An 18,303-nucleotide genomic window follows, 5' to 3' on the forward strand; every position below is an offset into this window, starting at 1 on the left:
CCCCTAAGGCAACTGTACCCCCTAGTCCAGCTGTAAGTGGTGGTTCCCAGCAAAAGGGTGTAGTAGGGTTAACCCTGGGAACTGAGGAGGATTCTGGCCTAGTCAGGATATCTACTCCGGCTGTTCTGATCTGTGATGGGGACATAGCTTTGTCCTCTACTATAGGTCCCAGTAACCTGGGCAAGTACAGACAGACTCCTTTTATCAACCAGAGAATGGCTCAGGCCTACAGGGACACTGGGGCTAGTGTCACAGTGGTGACCCCTGCCTTTGTGGACCCTGGACAGATCATGCTAGGTGAGAATTACCTAGTGACCAACACTAGCAATGCCACTACTTCCCATAGTGTGGCAATTGTTAACTTCTCCTGGGGAGGGGTAACTGGCCTCAAGAAAGTTGTTGTTAGTTCAGACCTTCCTGTGGAGTTTTTATTGGGCAATGATCTTGAAACTTCAGTTTGGTCTGAAGTTGAGTATAGGACCCATGCAGAAATGCTTGGGATAGATGCACATGTCCTTGCTGTGACCAGGTCACAGGCCAAAAATTGCAACACTGAACTGGTGCTGGAGCCTGGGACAATGGACCAGACACAACCCAAGAGAAAAAGCAGTAGGGTTAAGGCTGTGCCTTCCCCCCTGCCTCAGGTGGTGGATCAGCCCTCACAGGAGGATGACCCTGAGAGCCCTGAAGGAACTGTCCTAGAAGAACTGGAACCTGATCAGGTTGAGTTTCTTGGGACATGGGGACCTTCAAGGGCAGATCTGAGGCAGGCACAATTAGACTGTCCTTCTCTTGAACCCCTCAGACAGCAGGCTGCTGCTGAGGCTGCAGGGAAGGCTCAAGATACCCATAACGTGTATTGGGATGAAGGGCTGCTGTATTCAGAGGCTAGAGACCCCAAGCCTGGTGCATCCAGGAGGTTGGTCATACCACTGAATTTCAGAGGCTTCCTTCTTACTTTGGCCCATGATATTCCCCTTGCAGGACACATAGGCCAGAACAAGACTTGGGACAGACTTGTCCCTCACTTTCACTGGCCTCATATGTCAGAAGATACCAAGGAGTTTTGTCGCTCCTGTGTCACCTGCCAAGCCAGTGGCAAATCAGGTGGCACCACAAAGGCCCCCCGCATACCACTACCTGTGGTGGGGGTTCCCTTTGAGAGAGTGGGCATAGATATTGTAGGACCAATGGACCCACAAACAGCATCTGGGCACAGATTCATACTGGTGATAGTGGACCATGCCACCAGGTATCCAGAAGCTATTCCCCTAAGGACCACAACAGCTCCTGTTGTGGCAAGGGCCCTACTTGGAGTATTCTCCAGAGTGGGCTTTCCAAAGGAGGTCATTTCTGACAGAGGTGCCAACTTCATGTCAGGATATTTGACTGCAATGTGGAAGGAGTGTGGTGTGAACTACAAGTTCACCACACCCTATCACCCACAGTGCAATGGGCTTGTGGAGAGATTCAACAAGACCCTAAAAGGGATGATAAAAGGTTTACCAGACAAGCTTAGGCGAAGATGGGACATCCTTTTACCCTGCCTTCTGTTTGCTTACAGAGAGGTCCCACAAAAGGGGGTTGGCTACAGCCCTTTTGAGCTTTTGTTTGGGCATCCTGTAAGGGGACCCCTGTGTTTAGTAAGGGAAGGATGGGAGAGACCTCTCAGACAACCCAAACCGGTGATAGTGGACCATTCCACCAGGTATCCAGAAGCTATTCCCCTAAGGACCACAACAGCTCCTGTTGTGGCAAGGGCCCTACTTGGAGTATTCTCCAGAGTGGGCTTTCCAAAGGAGGTCATTTCTGACAGAGGTGCCAACTTCATGTCAGGATATTTGACTGCAATGTGGAAGGAGTGTGGTGTGAACTACAAGTTCACCACACCCTATCACCCACAGTGCAATGGGCTTGTGGAGAGATTCAACAAGACCCTAAAAGGGATGATAAAAGGTTTACCAGACAAGCTTAGGCGAAGATGGGACATCCTTTTACCCTGCCTTCTGTTTGCTTACAGAGAGGTCCCACAAAAGGGGGTTGGCTACAGCCCTTTTGAGCTTTTGTTTGGGCATCCTGTAAGGGGACCCCTGTGTTTAGTAAGGGAAGGATGGGAGAGACCTCTCAGACAACCCAAACTGGACATAGTGGATTATGTACTTGGCCTCTGCTCCAGGATGGCAGAGTATATGAAAAAGGCTTCTAAACACCTTGAGGCAAGCCAAGAACTCCAAAAAGCTTGGCATGACCAAAAGGCTGTGCTGACTGTTTACCAGCCAGGACAGAAAGTGTGGGTGTTGGAGCCAGTGGCCCCAGCAGCACTCCAAGACAAATGGTCTGGACCCCACAATATTGTTGAGAAAAAGGGAGAAGTCACCTACTTGGTGGACCTTGGGACTCCCAGAAGCCCCCACAGGGTACTTCATGTCAACAGATTGAAGGCATATGTTGACAGGGCAGACATGGGCTTACTCATGGCTACAGATGAGGGGCAGGAGGAAGAGAGTGACCCTCTCCCAGACCTGTTGACTCAGAACCCTGATGATGGCTCAGTTGATGGTGTGATCTTTTCTGACAGCCTCACTGTCCATCAGCAACAGGACTGCAGACAAGTTCTGCAATCCTACAGACATATGTTCTCTCTGACCCCAAGTCAGACAAACTGGTGCACCCATGAGGTGGACACTGGTGACAGTCTGCCTGTGAAGAGTACAATCTACAGGCAACCTGACCATGTCAGGGACTGCATAAAAGTTGTGGTACAAAAGATGTTGGAGCTGGGAGTCATTGAACCTTCAGAGAGCCCTTGGGCTAGTCCTGTAGTTCTTGTGCCAAAACCTCACACCCAAGATGGCAAGAGAGAGATGAGGTTTTGCGTGGACTACAGAGGTCTCAATGCTGTCACTAGGACAGATGCCCACCCAATACCTAGGGCAGATGAGCTCATTGACAGACTGGCAGCTGCTAAGTTTTTGAGCACATTTGACCTGACAGCAGGCTACTGGCAAATCAGACTAGCTGAGAATGCAAAGGCCAAAACTGCTTTCTCGACCCCAGGAGAACATTATCAATTTGTGGTAATGCCCTTTGGTTTGAAGAATGCACCTGCCACTTTCCAAAGGCTGGTGAATCAAGTCCTTACTGGGTTGGATGACTACTGTGCAGCTTATCTTGATGATATTGCTGTCTTTAGCTCCACCTGGGAGGATCACCTGGTCCACCCGAGGAATGTTTTAGAGGCCCTGCAAAAGGCAGGCCTCACTATCAAGGCCACAGAGTGCCAGATAGGGCAGAGCAAGGTTGTGTACCTGGGCCATCTAGTTGGTGGGGGTCAGGTTCAACCACTGGAGAGCAAGATCCAGACCATAAAGGACTGGACTCCTCCAACTACCCAGACTCAGGTCAGAGCTTTCTTGGGCCTGACTGGGTACTACAGAAAGTGTGTTAAGAACTATGGGTCCATTGTGGCACCACTTAATGACTTGACCTCCAAGAAAATGCCAAAGAAAGTTCAGTGGACAGTAAGCTGTCAAAAAGCGTTTGATGACCTGAAGCAGGCCATGTGCAGTGCACCTATTCTGAAAAGTCCAGACTACTCCAAAGAGTTTATTGTCCAGACAGATGCTTCTGAGTTGGGTGTGGGAGCTGTTCTTTCACAACTGAATATAGATGGTCAAGACCAGCCCATTGCTTTTATAAGTAGAAGGCTGACCCCTAGAGAGAAACGTTGGTCAGCCATTGAGAGGGAGGCCTTTGCTGTGGTTTGGGCCCTGAAGAAGCTGAGGCCATACTTGTTTGGCACTCACTTCAAGATTCAGACAGACCATAAGCCCCTCTTGTGGCTAAATCAGATGAAGGGTGAAAATCCCAAACTTCTTAGGTGGTCCATTTCCCTACAGGGGATGGACTTCACAGTGGAACATAGACCTGGGACTGACCATGCCAATGCAGATGGACTCTCCAGATATTTCCACTTAGAACATGAAGACTCAACTGGTCAAGGTTAGTTTAATGTCCCTAAGTTTGGGGGGGGAGGGGGGGTTGTGTAGGAGAGTAGGGTCTGCTTTCTATGTTCACCCCCACTTTTTGCTTTTGCTTTACTGGTTTTCGACTTAGATGTGGCTGTGGGCCTGCTAATCAGACCCACAGCCCTGCTGTTCTCTCTCTAAATTAATACTATGTACGTTAGGTGCATAACCCAATTGGTAGGGACCACCTTATTAGACCCTGTATAGTGTACCCTAGGTACCCAGGGCATAGGGGTACCCTAGGCCTACCAGGGGCTGCAGCATGTATTATGCCACCCCTGGCCTGGCCTTCCATTATGACACAACTGGCTGATCACTCAGCTGGGGCAAGGTCGTGTAATCACCCCTTGCTTAGGTGTAGTATTCCTATACCTACCTTATATTTAGACACATGTGTACCTATCAGCCACTCCTATGGCAGGCCTTAACAATCCTGGAGGCAGAGTGCTTGGTAACATGTGAGATAGTGCTCTAGCATGAGCTGAGCCTGTCTGCAGCTTTCGGAACCATGTCCTTATAGCTGTTCTATGATATAGCCTACTATATATTCTTAAAGTGCCTTATAATCTTAAACGGTTATGGTAACTATGGTTTGGCTTTATCAAAACATGTATGTAAGGTGTCTAACACTTTGGAATAATACCCCCATCCCATTTCTGGTGATGAGGATATTATCCCTCCCTTCTAGAGGGAGAAGACATGTTGAAACCTACTTACCCGGTTAAAGTTAACCAGAGCCCCAGCATCACAAAATGGATGCTGCTGCCACGACACCAGTCTGACCTCCTGCTGCTGGGAGTGATCCCGGCACGGGAGGCTTGGACAATAGGTTTCCTGCCTTGGGAGGTGCTAGCACCACCCCAGACAGGCCTTAGTGTATTGGGGCAGGGAGGGATGAAAGAAACTAGACACTGCCTGGGGCACACAAGGTGTCCCATGCATAGTCCAGTTCAAACCGGTGCTGGGGCACTCCAGCCCCAGTCCTGGCGCGAAACTGGACAAAGGGAAGGGGGTGTAACCACCCCCCTCCCAGGTCCCACCCATAAGGCGTGACCTAGCAGGCAACCCAGCCCCCCAGATTAGTATAAGTGTGGTAGCTGGGCCCCAGGAGATTAGATGATCCTGAACCTGCAACTTGAACAGAAACTCTGGACCTTCAACATTCGACGAAAGAAGAAGACTGAAGAATCTCCCTTGTGGCCAAGGAGTGGTCACCCTGTGCGAACAGGCACCATCAAGAGACTTACCCTTTGCTTCGCTGAAGTTCTACGAGGGACCGACTGCAGAGCCTTGACTTCCAGACTTCTTCGACCCTGATCCACATCCACAGCCGAGCTGAGATCCGTGGAGGCGACGAGAGACGTGGGACCGGCCACCTGGGAAATGTGGCGAGTATCTTCCAGCGCAGCTTATGAGGCACCCTCGAGGTTGTGCACCGGAGATTGAGAAGCCCCAACCCCAAGCACCATCTGCACCGAAGATCAGCCCCCCACACTCCACGAGTCCTGCGTGGGGCCCTTCTGCATTTTCCTGCTTGCCGCGTCTGTCCGGTTACTTGCCCGTTGGCTAGTAACCTCTGTGACGACGCACCTTCAATTTTCCACTGCTGGTTTGGCTCCTCCAGACTGGCTCCTGCTCCTCTGTGAAAGAGAAGCACCCCAGACCTTCCTGGTCTGCACCAGAAGCAAGTCCTCCATTCTTCGTGGGTTCCGCTTGCCAAGGCTTGGTGAGTCCTAGTCCAACTTCGACAGCAAGAGCCTTCGTGGGAAAGCTCGCCTCCTGGTCGTCCTCGACGTCTCCTGGCACCCGTGGCTGCTGCGACAAGCTTCCCCTCTTCACCTGCAATCTACCCAAATCGCCTGGTTCTCTTCCAGGGGATCCTCATCTTTCCTTCAGGCATCCATAGGAGTCGACGACGAAACCCGACGCAAGTTCACACCTATGCACCCGCAGCCCGTGGGCTAGGTAACTTGGGTACTCCGGTGCTCAACAGGGTATTGACTATCCTAGTGTCTAGTTTTCCAGTCTCGACTTCCTAGTTACTCCAGAAGTGTCCTAAATCGTATTATTTCTAAACTGTACTGTTTTCCTCGATTATACGCATTACGCGTGTGTTTCCACTCTGCACCTGAATCCCGTGGGCCTCCCACTTCCTAACCTTGGGTAGTATAGTGTAGCCCCAGCGATTCCCTAGGCCTATCCTATTTCTGTGACAGTGGTCCTTATACCACTTACTTAGTATATGGTTTGCGTGGCCCCTAGGGCCTAACTGTATTACTTACCTGTGTGACTTAATGTATGCTTGAATAAGACTGTGTTGTACTTACCTCGAATCTTATAAAGAGTGCTGAGGGTTTGACTAGAATAAATACACTTTATTTTATATATATATCTGTTGTGGTGTCCTTTCATTTGGTATTCAAGGGATTACAAATGGTATAACAGCTGGCTTCACATGCCATACAGAGTTTAGCCTAAGACTGCTCTTGTCCATGCTACCACTAGGATAGCTGGTCTATAAGGTTGACTTTACAACCAATCACCATAAGGGTTGTTTGGACTGATATAAGGTGTGCACTAGAACTAGTGACATCATACATCAGGCCAACTTCTCACAGCAAGTTCCATGCCACTGTCATAGACAAGGACAGCCTGAGTGGGTGTTCTGACTAGGCCAGAACATACTTCAGAATGCAAGGTTAATCCTACTAATCCCTTGGGAGCACCACTACTACTTGGGCTGGTGCTAAGGGCGGTAGTTGTCTTAGGGGCTATAATAGTGTTTTTTTCAGTGATCGCTATAGAGCAGTTGGCATCCCTTGCTTTATGGCTTTTCTCCTTACATGTATAACACAAAGGTTTCTTGCCAGAGGAAGAAGAGGGTTGGGACCCCCACCAAGAGGAAGATTTCTGAGGACCTTGTGAAGACTTCTTTTTGCCTTTACCTTTCTCCCCACCCTTGTCTTGGCCTTAGAAGAATCTTTCTTCTTCTGGTCACTGTTACCACCATTATTTTTCTGCTTTGCCCTGGTGTGGCCCCATTTGTCTGCCTTCTTTCCCAATATTTTTGGGAGAAGTCAAATCAGAGGGTTAACCCCCCCCAGGTACTGGTGCAGTTGCTTATTTTGACAATTATTAAGGATGTGCCCCTCATCAATAAATTGTACAGTCCCTCATAGTCCTGCACATTACTTCCATGAAGCCAGCCTTCCAGAGCCTTAATAGCACTGTCTACAAAATCAAACCAGTCTTGAGTGTGTGCCTTCTGTGTTTCCCTAACCTTAACCCTGTATTGCTCAGTGGTTAAACCAAACCCATCTATGAGGGCACTCTTCAAGACTGTGTAGTTGTGAGCATCTTCGTCCTTGACAGTGAGAAGTTTGTCTCTACCTCTGCTAGCAAAGGAGAGCCCTAGGATAGCTTCCCACTGCCCTTGCGAGACCTTTTGTACCTTACAGGCCCTCTCCAAGGCAGTGATCCTTTTATGGATATCATACCCCTCCTGGTACGGAGGGAGTATCCTGCTCAGGTTCGTAGTATCAAAGGACTGTTCCCTGAGCCTAGGCTCGCTAGTGCTGCCATCATGGGACCCGAGTCCCAAATTCTTCCTAACCTTTTGCACTTCCAAGGTCTCCTTATCAAGGGCCAACTTCTCCTTCTTGAACCTGAGCTTAGCTTTAGCAGTTTGAGCAGGTGGTATTCCCTTTCTTGCTAGAGATGAAGGTCCCTATGGAAGTGCTGGAGGCATCAGCATTGACAGAGGAGGACCTAGACCTCCCCTGGACACTTTCACACTCGCAGGATGAACAATGGGGGTCTACCTTTAGGGCCCTCCTCTGAGTCATCTGGCTCATTCCCTATAAGATCAGAGTTTACCAATGTGGGGTCTTCAGACCCCTCCTGGTCAGAGTCAGAATTGTGGTCACTGGCGTGAGCCCCTCTTCTTGGCCCACACCCAAACCAGAGTTATCCTGCTCTTCTGACCTTACAGTATTCTGAATGTCATACTGCAGGAGCATCTGTAAGAATTTATTGTGTGTTAAGGTGGCTACCTGTCTTTAACTTTCTGGATGCAACCAGGTTCCTATGTTGCTGGTACCTAAGACCACTGTATCTAGAACGTTGGGACCAACTATCTTCCTCAACGAAAGACATGGTAAACTAGGTGTAGTGTGGTGTTGCACCTTCCTACCCTAGTGAAAACTAAACTTCCAAAGACTGGAGAACGGGTTGTGCTAGACCCTAGACTTCCAATCTTTAAGGTTCAGTAGAACGTACTACTCATATGTGCCTAAGCTAGTGATTTTGTTTCTGTAACCACACCTAGATTAGCTGGTAAACCAGTGCAAGTCTAAATCCCAACTGCTGCACACTAATGTAGGAGACTGACTTAGTATATGGTGCACACTTATTTACATGAAGCATTTTGCACTAATCCAGGCTACACTTATGGTAATTTTAGTGGTCTCTGATAACCTTTTGAAAGCTCTCAAAGTGGTAGCTGCAGAGAGCAGGCTTCAGGCTTATCTTGAAGGAATGATAAGGAGCTTGTTTTACCAGGTTAATCATGTAGTGTAGGTTAAATGAAAAAGAACCACACAGTGTATATATAAAATATATCTATTTATCACACAACACTCACTAACACATAGGTATATCTTCCACCTGGAGATATAAACACAAATGCACAATAATACCTCAATTGCAATAGTTAAGTAAGCACAAAATACAGTGGTTTCTAGGGGGAGACCAAACCATATACTAAATAAAAGTGGAATGATGACAGCAACCAAAGTTGGGACTTGGACAAGGAGACTCAGAGGAGTGGGGAGCCAAGAACCATCCAAGGTAAATACCCACAAACCCCACGGAGACTGTGCAGAGTGGAAACACAACTACGTGTCCAGTAGAAGTCAACAGGGAGTTTGCGGTTGCAATTTTGAAGAGCCCTTCCCAGTGGATCCTGAAGAAACCCCATGGAAGACAGAAGGTTGGAGAGTTACCCCACCCATGGATACCCTAGGAACCAGGTTACCTACTCAAGGGATGCTTCGGTGGAATCCAAGGGTGGATTCTTGAAGTGAAGAAACTGCAAGCAGAGGGGACACAGTCTATGCCGCTCGGAAGTGGCCAGGAGGCATGGAAGAGCAATGCCTACAGATGTCAGATGGTTCAGAAGTGTTGACGTTGACCTTGTCATTGCTGCTGTGAAAACCAGGCAATGCCTAGGTAGACCAGGAACTGTGCACAATATCTCACATCAGAAGTCGAGAACCATGGGGTTGGTGTTTTTATGGAGCAGCACAAGCCTTGGCATCTGCAACAGGCGTGGAAAGGGAAGAAGGAACAATGTTGGGACCCCCAAGGTTCAAGGGTAAGGAACTCAACACTAGCAGGGGAGTCCAAACAGGCACAAAGCAAGCTGGGGAGCTCCCTGGAGCAGAAGACCTTTAAGAAGACCCACAGACTGAAGGCAGAGGAGTCACAAGAGGACCTTGAGCAGCCCACCAAGAAGGATGGCCCACATGAAAGAGGATGCGTTGAGGATGCTGTACTTGGCAGATAGATATTCTGGATGCTGCAGCTTCTTGTAGCCCGAAGATCCTTGGAGTGCAGAGCCAACAAGCCTTGGCAATGGCAAGTCGACTTGAGATTTGGTCCTAGTGGTCTGACAAGGGATACTAGCCTTAAAACTTGCTGAGAGGACAGGTCAGGCCTCAAGAGAGTTGCAGAACCACCACCTGTTTTCCTGAGCCTTTCGAAGTCCGTGGGACGTCAGGAGCAGCAGACCGGTCAGCTTTGTTGCGGTGCCTGCAGATGCAATGAAGTGACTCCTTCACTTTAAGGGAGATTGCTTTGGGTTTTCTGGATGCCCACAGGTCTGTTGGAGATCCTAGATGAAGTACAGATACAGAGGATGAAGAAGATTTGCAGAACAGCGAGACCGGGAGCAGCAGAGTCTTCCTTGATGCAGTATTGGTACCAGGCGAAGTCCAAGTGTCCAGGCGGTCAATGAGTGACGTGGTTTAAGGCTTGAGTCTTATCCCACGACGAATCTGAAGACCCACCCATAGGTCAGTCCTTAAGTACCCTTAGGGAAGGCTTGGAAAAACTCAAGGGTCCCTCCCAGAGGAGGGGCTGGACAGAGAGGAGGATACTTCCATGCCCTTTGTCTGGTTTTGCGCCAGAGCAGAGGCCAATGGCTCCCTGACCTGGCTCAATCCGGAGTATGCAAGGAGGTCACCAAATGTGCCTTCAAAGCAGTCTGGTGGCGTTGGCAGGCACCCCCACCCTAGCCCAATATGCGAAGTCCTGTCAGGGAGGTGGTCACACCTCTCTGTGACAGGAAATCTATTATTCTCTTGTAGGGGATTTCCATTAATAGTCCTAAGCGCTGAATAGTCCTGTCCACGTGTGGCACCCCGGAGCAGTTGCTATTAATATATATAAATATATATCTCTTCTTAAGTGTAGATTTTTGCTTTTCTTCAGGAAGGCCTGCAAAGACCCTTAAGAGAGAAAGACAGATTATGCAGCCTATTTACCTAGGCTAAAATAGCCAGATTCTTCATCTTGAAGAGAAAAAGGAACAAGAACAAAGCAATTGTAAGATAATTTTAGTGCACAACAGTATAAATATCCCTCACAAACCCTTTTTTATGATTGAGATGAAGGGAGCAGGACTGAGTAGCCTCATAGGTTACCATTATATGGCTATTAAAGGCAGTCTTCCTTTAAGAATCCAGACACCACCAGTATCCCATCATGCATAGCAGGTGGCAGTTACTTCCGTTCTTCTTTATGGCTCCACCACTGTCGCCTCCACCACAGGCGCCATTTACACCGTGCGAAGATTCGTCTTCATGGAACATTGGAGCGAAGAAGACTACAGTCTCAATCTAAAGGTGGGACCTCAGGCCAGGAAGAGGGTCAGACCACCAGGCCTCTGTTATCAGCCTCTGGTGGACGTGCCAAAAATAAACCGCAACAAATATGTCATTGTTCCCGGTCCACGTCCAAGAGGGTATGACGCCTACCTGTTTGATGTCTCTTCAAGGTACGATGTTGAGCAAGCGCCGAAGATCAGCGTCAAGGCCATGTCTATCGAGGTTATCCATTACTTTATCGACCTACAGGCCCAGCTCGACATTGAGGTCGAAATCGAGGCACTGCTGAAGGTCAACGTCAAGGCATACTGCGACGTTAAGGCGCGGTTAGCATTCACCGTCGACTAGTAGGTGAACGTACATCCATGCATCGAGGTACATCAACAGCTTTTTCGACATCGTCCAGTCTACAGGAGGCAAAAACAAAGAGAAGACTTCGCCTCCTCTGCCTCCTCCACCACCTCAGCCACCTTCTCCGCTACACCCTCTTGCAAAGATTAAGGTCTAGATCACACCACCATTCTATGTGCCATCATTGTAGTTCAAGACACACTTCGGCTTCTTCAAGACACTTCCATCATCATCACCGTCACCATCACTCACACTCTCGGACATGATGCTCCACTTATAGTGCACTTTATTCACCAACATTGTCAAACTCTCTACCTCCACGTATTTCACCAGTGGATAATGTTACCACATTCCACGAAGTCCTTGTGTGAGGAGCGACAAAACTCAATGTCCCTTTGTCGACTCCAACACCAGCGACATTGATCATTTTCGAGACCCTACAACAGAGATTGGCAACTAGACCCATGTTACCGCTAGTGCCAGGTCTCTTTAAACCGGCTATGGAGATTTTTCTAACACCAGCCTCTGTCAAGAGAGCACCTTCCAGGCTCCACAAAAAATATCGCCCTCCGGAGCAGGATCCAACTTTCCTCTGCACAGATCCGACACCAGACTCTTTGATTGTTGTGACCGCAAAGAAATAGCATGACACTATCCCCTCTTCTACACTACCTCCTGACAAAAAGAGTCAGAAGTTGCACTCAGTGGGTCGGAAGTTGTGCATCACGGCAGCATCTTCCAATAAAGCAGCCAGCGCCACTGCCTTGGATCCTTGATATAACATCTACACTCAAAAGAGTGAGTAATCATTACTATCTTAATGCTCTCGAGTTTCTTCCCACCTAGAGAGCATGCTCGCCAAGATCAGCTGATTGCATAATCAGGCTGAAAACGGAAACCCGCGTAACATGACAAAATTATACTAAACATATTAAGAAAAATGAAAAGTCCTCTGCACAGGTACTATTTGACCCCATGAAACTTTTCTTAAGATGGTCTTGGTCCTTTTGTGACCTTTTTTTTGAACCGTAGTCACATGACTGCTAGCGGAAATTGATACTAAATATTAACACTTCAAATAAGATCTTCTCGCCTTATTATTTTTTAATATAATATGTTTTTGAAGTTTTAATTAAAATACCCTCCGTTGTTGTATACTGGACTAGGTATCTCCAGTTAATATCACTACACTACAAGATGGTGTCAGAAGTTTTAAACAGTAGTGTTATAGACACGTGATCGGCCGCGTAAGCCTTCTTCAGATGGCCGCGGACCCTAAGACGGACATACGTCGGTAAAGAACACTAGTAAAATAAATAGTCGTAGCTCCTGTTTTTGAATAAAATACTGATTCCGAGTCCTTATTGTAATATTTCTCGTCGCTGTATATTGGATCAGGCAATTCTAACACATTATTACTACATTACAAGATGGCGCCTGAGTTACTAACAATATCGCCACAAACACGTGATCGGCCGCGATAGCCCTATTAAGATGGCCGCGGACCACAACGCGAATATATCGCGCTGAGGAACACAAGTGACGGGAACTCTTCGTAGACTCTCATCTACAAGCCTGACAGTAAGTAACTGGCTACAAACAAACGATCGTTCAAATAGTCCTCTAACCGGTTGGGGTCCTTTTATTATTCGAAACCCTCACTACGGGCTTACCTGGGTTTCGCTTACGAGACTGCTCGCCCCTAATGACGGGAGAGTAAACAGAATTATTTTTCATTCCTCAAGTCGCCCTCTTTATTTATTTTTTGATTAAACTCATGAAATGATTGAGTTTAACCAAATAGTTACGACATTGTGACTGTTCAAAGGATTAATGTTTAGTAACATGACTAAATTCCATTTGTCAGCTGGTGTCTATACTCACTATGTTTTTCTTCTGTTTTTCTTCTATTTTTCTTTATTCTCTCCCTTCATCCCTATCTTTTATGTTTTTTTCTCTGCTTTCTTTCTATGCCTACTTGCTCTTCCCCTCCCCTTCGGGTTACTTTTTCCTTATTGTGCAGAGGCTGGACCACCTGTATTATACAGTGACTTTGGACCATGTCAAATGAAACATATACAATTTTTGTGTGTCATAAATACTAAGGTATAAACTTGGCCTTACTTATTTACTCTAACTCGCACTTCTAATTTTACCGCATGTCTCACTGACTCGTATTAACAAACATTGGTGTAGTAATACATATTTCTCTCTTTGTTTGCCTGGTTGCCGTTTCATTTTGCTTTTGAAAGCGTGTCAAAACTATGTGGAATTAACTTCACTTATGGATTATCACAAAGGCTAAACACCTCCGACTAAACAAAGATAACTAAATGATACATAACAAAACTACCAACAACAGTACTCACTGAATATGTCTTCTGAGCACTTTTTTATGGAGTTGGGGCTTTACACATCACACAGTTATTCTTTTCTTGAAATATCACTGGGTGTTTTAAGATTTTTAAAAAAAAATAACCCCTCACTCCTAAGACTCATTCCTCGTTTTATCTCCCTTTTTTCTTGTACAGCCTTGAGAAAGCCCTGGCCAGAAACCGTGCCAAAAGGGCGAAACACGTGTTGGCTGTTCACCTTTGTTCTATATTTGGTCTGTTCATCTTACCCCGATGAATGTATTTTGTTTCAATCAACTGGACCAATTGAAATACAAGTTTTCTTATTTATATAAATAAACAACACTCTGGATTTACCAATTTATTGGATGTTGCTTACTACAGAGGGAGTGAATTTGACTCACTACTATAAGTATCCACAAACTCTTTAAGGCCATAGAGGTCCAGTGCCTTGAGTCTTTCCTCCAAGAAATTAATAACTATTTCAACAAATTGAGCAATTCTTTCCAGAACTTGGGATCCCTGGGCCTCAGAATTCTTTAAATTACACTCAAAATATCCACCTTCAAAATTATCGCCACACAAATATTGATAACATAAATATTGATACTCTATACTTATTTAAAAAAATACACAAATATCGACACAAGATTATCGATAAACATTAACATTGATATCACTAATATTGATCAAAAAAATATTGTCATAACAATTATCGAAAATATCAAATAAACATACAAAATGACACATATATCGATAACAAAAATATAGATCATACTATTATCACCCCAAAAAAAATCAACAGCTTAAAAATGTTTTTAGTAACACAATATATCACATAAATAATATAAGCAATATCACAAACACACACAACATATTAAGCCTTTGGGTGCTCATGACGGAATGGTTCTGTCATGAGCACCAGTGCTCATGACGGAACCATTCCGTCATGAATACAGGCACGGAAAATCCCTTTGCTGCTGACAGCAGAGGGATTTTTCTTTTGCCTTGGGAGGTGAGGAAGAGCTTCCCTAACCTCCTGAGGCCTGTTAGGGGTTTTTATTGTAATGATAATCGCGTGCATGGCGCGCTGTCGTCATTACAATGAAAACAAAACTGAAACTTAGTTTCAGTTTTACAGTTTCGGTGCTTGTGGGGCTATCTCAGCCCCCTGGGCACTGAAACACATGGGAGGGGTATCGGTAGAAAGGGGAGAATCTCCCCCTTTCCAATGATACTGTTCCCTAGTGGATCTCTGCTTGGCGATCACCCCAGGAGGGCGATCCCCAAGCAGGGATCCACCCACTAGCCCCAGGGAGGGGGAGTGGCCCCTTGGGCAAGGGCCTTTGCTCACCCCATAGATTTTTCTACAGACAGTCTTTTTGCCCCCCCCCCGGGGAGAAGATGGGGGCAGAAGCCCCCAATCTGCCCCCCCTGGGGGGGGCAGAAAGCACCCTAGATGCCAGGGATGATTTTTTATAGGCATGGGGTGGCGACTGCCCAGAATGGTCATCCCAATGCCCCCACCCTACCCGCCAAAGAAGCCAAAAGACTTTGAGGCCCCCCCAGGAGGTATATGGGGGCAATAGTCCCTGATCTGCTGGTTCTGCGTAAGGTTTTGAGTAAGGCAGGAAGGATGGCGCTCAAGCTAGTTCGCGATAGTAAAATGATACAAGAAAAAATAGTTACGGTGCTACCAGGTCAGGGGACACAACCCAAAAACCCCTGAAAGTGTGTGGGTTAGGACCCACACTGAAAATTGAAACCAAGTCCCGGGCACACGCTTCAGAGTTACGTTCAGGGTAATGGGTTCAGGGTAACAGCACACAGTTACGGTTCTCCATGTGAAAAAATGTAGGGGTCGACACCAGTAGTTTCTTTATGAAGAATCTTTTTATATTGTTCTTGAAATTGCAAAAATAAGAAAATCAGCCGACACGTATTTCGTCACCTGGGGATTATCCCGTGACTCTTCAGGGCTGAATTGTCAAAGAATAGTAACGTGCGATATCTCTGGACCGGTGATAATTCTAACCCGATCTATAACAGGTTTCATACGGACCGAAATGGAAAATAGAGAGTACAGTCTTTTTGCACTTCCCCCCTGGGAGGCAGATGGGGTAGTAGCCCCTTATCTGCCCCTCCGGGGGTGGGGGGACAGATAGCCCAGTAGGCACCAGTGATTTTACTATTTTTAAAGTTTGGGGTAGGTGCTGCCTAGAATGGCCATGCCAATGCCCCCTCTCCCCAAAAAAATGGCACAATCTTTCTGCCCCCCCAGTAGGCATGTGGGGGCAGTAGCCCCTGATCTGCCCCTGGGGGGGCAGAAAGCGCACAAGGCCCCAGGGATTTTCTTTCTATTATATACATAGACGTCGGCAGCTGCCCAGAATGGGTATGCCAATGCCCCACCCCAAAAAACAAATTGCCACAGTATTTCTGCTTCCCCGGAGGCAGATGGGGCAAAAACCCAATAGGCATCAGGGAATGTTTTTTTTTTATTCAGGGGTGTGGGCTGACCAGAATGGGCATCCCAATGCCCCCAACCACCCCACAAAAAATGCCATAGTCTCTCAGCCCCCCCAGGAGACAGATGTGGGCAGGAGCCGCTGATCTGCCCCCACAGGGGGCGGCAGAGAGCCCACTAGGCGCCAACGATTATGCTGGCTTTTTTTATGCATGGGGTGGGGGCAGCCCAGGATGGGCATACCAATGCCCCCACCCCGCCTAAACAATTTATCCCCCCCCCCCCCCGAGTCTCCCCCAGGGCATCAGAAAGCCCACTAGGCACAGACTTGTTTTTAGCAATGTGCCTACCTGTGGATTTTAGGCCTTAGCGCAGCCGGCATACAGGGAAACCTAGCACACCTGTAAAAAAACTTAAACTAGACACCAAGGGAAATCCAGGATGGGGTGACTTGTGAGCCTCCCGCCACTTTCTGTTACCCAATATCCCTTGCAAACTTCAAACTTAGTTAAAAAAACAACAAATCCTCACATTTCTGTGATGTAAAGTTCTGGGATCTGCGTGGATTCACCAAATTCCACCCACCTCGCATTCCCCAAAGTCTTCCAATGAAAATGGTACCTCACTTTTGTGGGTTGGCCTGGTGCTCGCGACAGGAAATGGCCCAAAATGCAACGTGGACACACCACATTTTTACAGTGAAAACTGGCCCTTTTTTTGTAAAGTGCCTAGCTGTAGATTTTGAACCCTAGCTCTGCCGGCACCTAGGGAAACCTAGCAAACCTAACCATTTCTGAAAACTAGACACCCAGGGGAATCCAGGATGGGGTGACTTGTGTGGCTCTCACCAGGTTCTGTTACCAATAATCCCTTGCAAACCCCATACTTTGTAAAAAAAGAACCATATTTTCCTCACATTTCTGTGATGGAAAGTGCTGGCATCTGCGTGGATCCACAAAATTCCACCCACCCTGCATTCCCCAAAATCATCTGATAAAAATGGTACCTCACTTGTGTGGGTTGGCCTAGTGCCCGTGACAGGCAACTGCCCAAAGCGCAAGGTGGACACACCACATTTTTTGTGAAAACTGACCCTTTTCTTGCGAAGTGCCTAGCTGTAGATTTGAACCCTAGCTCTGCCGGCACCTAGGGAAACCTAGCAAACCTAACCATTTCTGAAAACTAGACACCCAGGGGAATGCAGGATGGGGTGACTTGTCTGGCTCTCACCAGATTATGTTACCCAGAATCCCTTGCAAACCTCAAACTTTGTAAAAAAAAAAAAAAAAAAAAACATTTTCCTCTAATTTCTTGATGGAACGTTCTGGAATCGGCGTGGATACACAAAATTCCACCCACCCTGCATTCCACAAAGTATTTCGAGAAAAATGGTACCTGACTTGTGTGGGTTGGCTTAGTGCCCGCAACAGAAAACATCCCAAAACGCAAGGTGGACACTCCACATTTTTACTGTGAAAACTGACCACTTTTTTGCAGAGTGCCTAGCTGTAGATTTTGAACCCTAGCTCTGCCGGCACCCTAATGAAACCTAGCAAACCTATACATTTGTGAAAACTAGACACCCAGGGGAATCCAGGATGGGGTGACTTGTCTGACTCGCAAAAGGTTCTGTTACCCAGAATACATGGCAATCCTCAAATTTTGTAAAAACAAAATAAAATTTCCTCACATTTCTTTGATGAAAAGTTCTGGAATCCATGTGAATCCACAAAATTCCACCCAACCCGCATTCCCCAAAGTGTTCCGAGAAAAATGGTACCTCACTTGTGTGGGTAGGCCTAGTGGGTATGCGTATTAGAGAGACTTCAAAATTACCTATCATAAAACGACCTGGTTTTGCAAGGAGAGGCACTTGGGGTTTTGGCCCCGAGCTCAGCAGCCATCTAGGGAAACCTACCAAACCCACACATTTCTGAAAACTAGACACCCTGGGAGTCCAGTGAGGTATGGCTTGTGTGGATCCCCCAACAATTCCCTACCGAGAATCCCCTGCAAACCTCAAATTTACCTGAAAAAAAATCACATTCTCCTCACTTTTCTGTGTGGGATAGTTGTGGGATCTACCACCTAGCGTTCCCACAGGTCTCCTGATAAAAATAGTACCTCACTTGTGTGGGCAAGCATAGTGGCTGCTACAGGAAATGGCCCAAATCGTACTGTGGAGTCTTCAAAATTACCTATCATAAAACTACCTG

General features: G+C 47.1%; 1 protein-coding gene across 1 annotated transcript in view; it reads left to right on the forward strand.

Annotated features, from left to right (window-relative positions):
• Positions 1 to 13,890, forward strand: part of LOC146805544 (fibrous sheath-interacting protein 2-like) — a 426,831-nt gene extending 412,941 nt beyond the window's left edge. The window contains exons 4-5 of the mRNA XM_085620524.1: positions 13,290 to 13,372; positions 13,798 to 13,890. Coding sequence (XP_085476650.1) covers positions 13,290 to 13,337 — 48 coding nt within the window. The 3' untranslated portion in view covers positions 13,338 to 13,372; positions 13,798 to 13,890. The remainder of the gene's footprint in view (positions 1 to 13,289; positions 13,373 to 13,797) is intronic.
• Positions 13,891 to 18,303: the final 4,413 nt, after the last annotated feature.

Source organism: Triturus cristatus, chromosome 8 (assembly GCF_964204655.1).
Source record: "Triturus cristatus chromosome 8, aTriCri1.1, whole genome shotgun sequence".
Taxonomy (NCBI): Eukaryota; Metazoa; Chordata; class Amphibia; order Caudata; family Salamandridae; genus Triturus; species Triturus cristatus.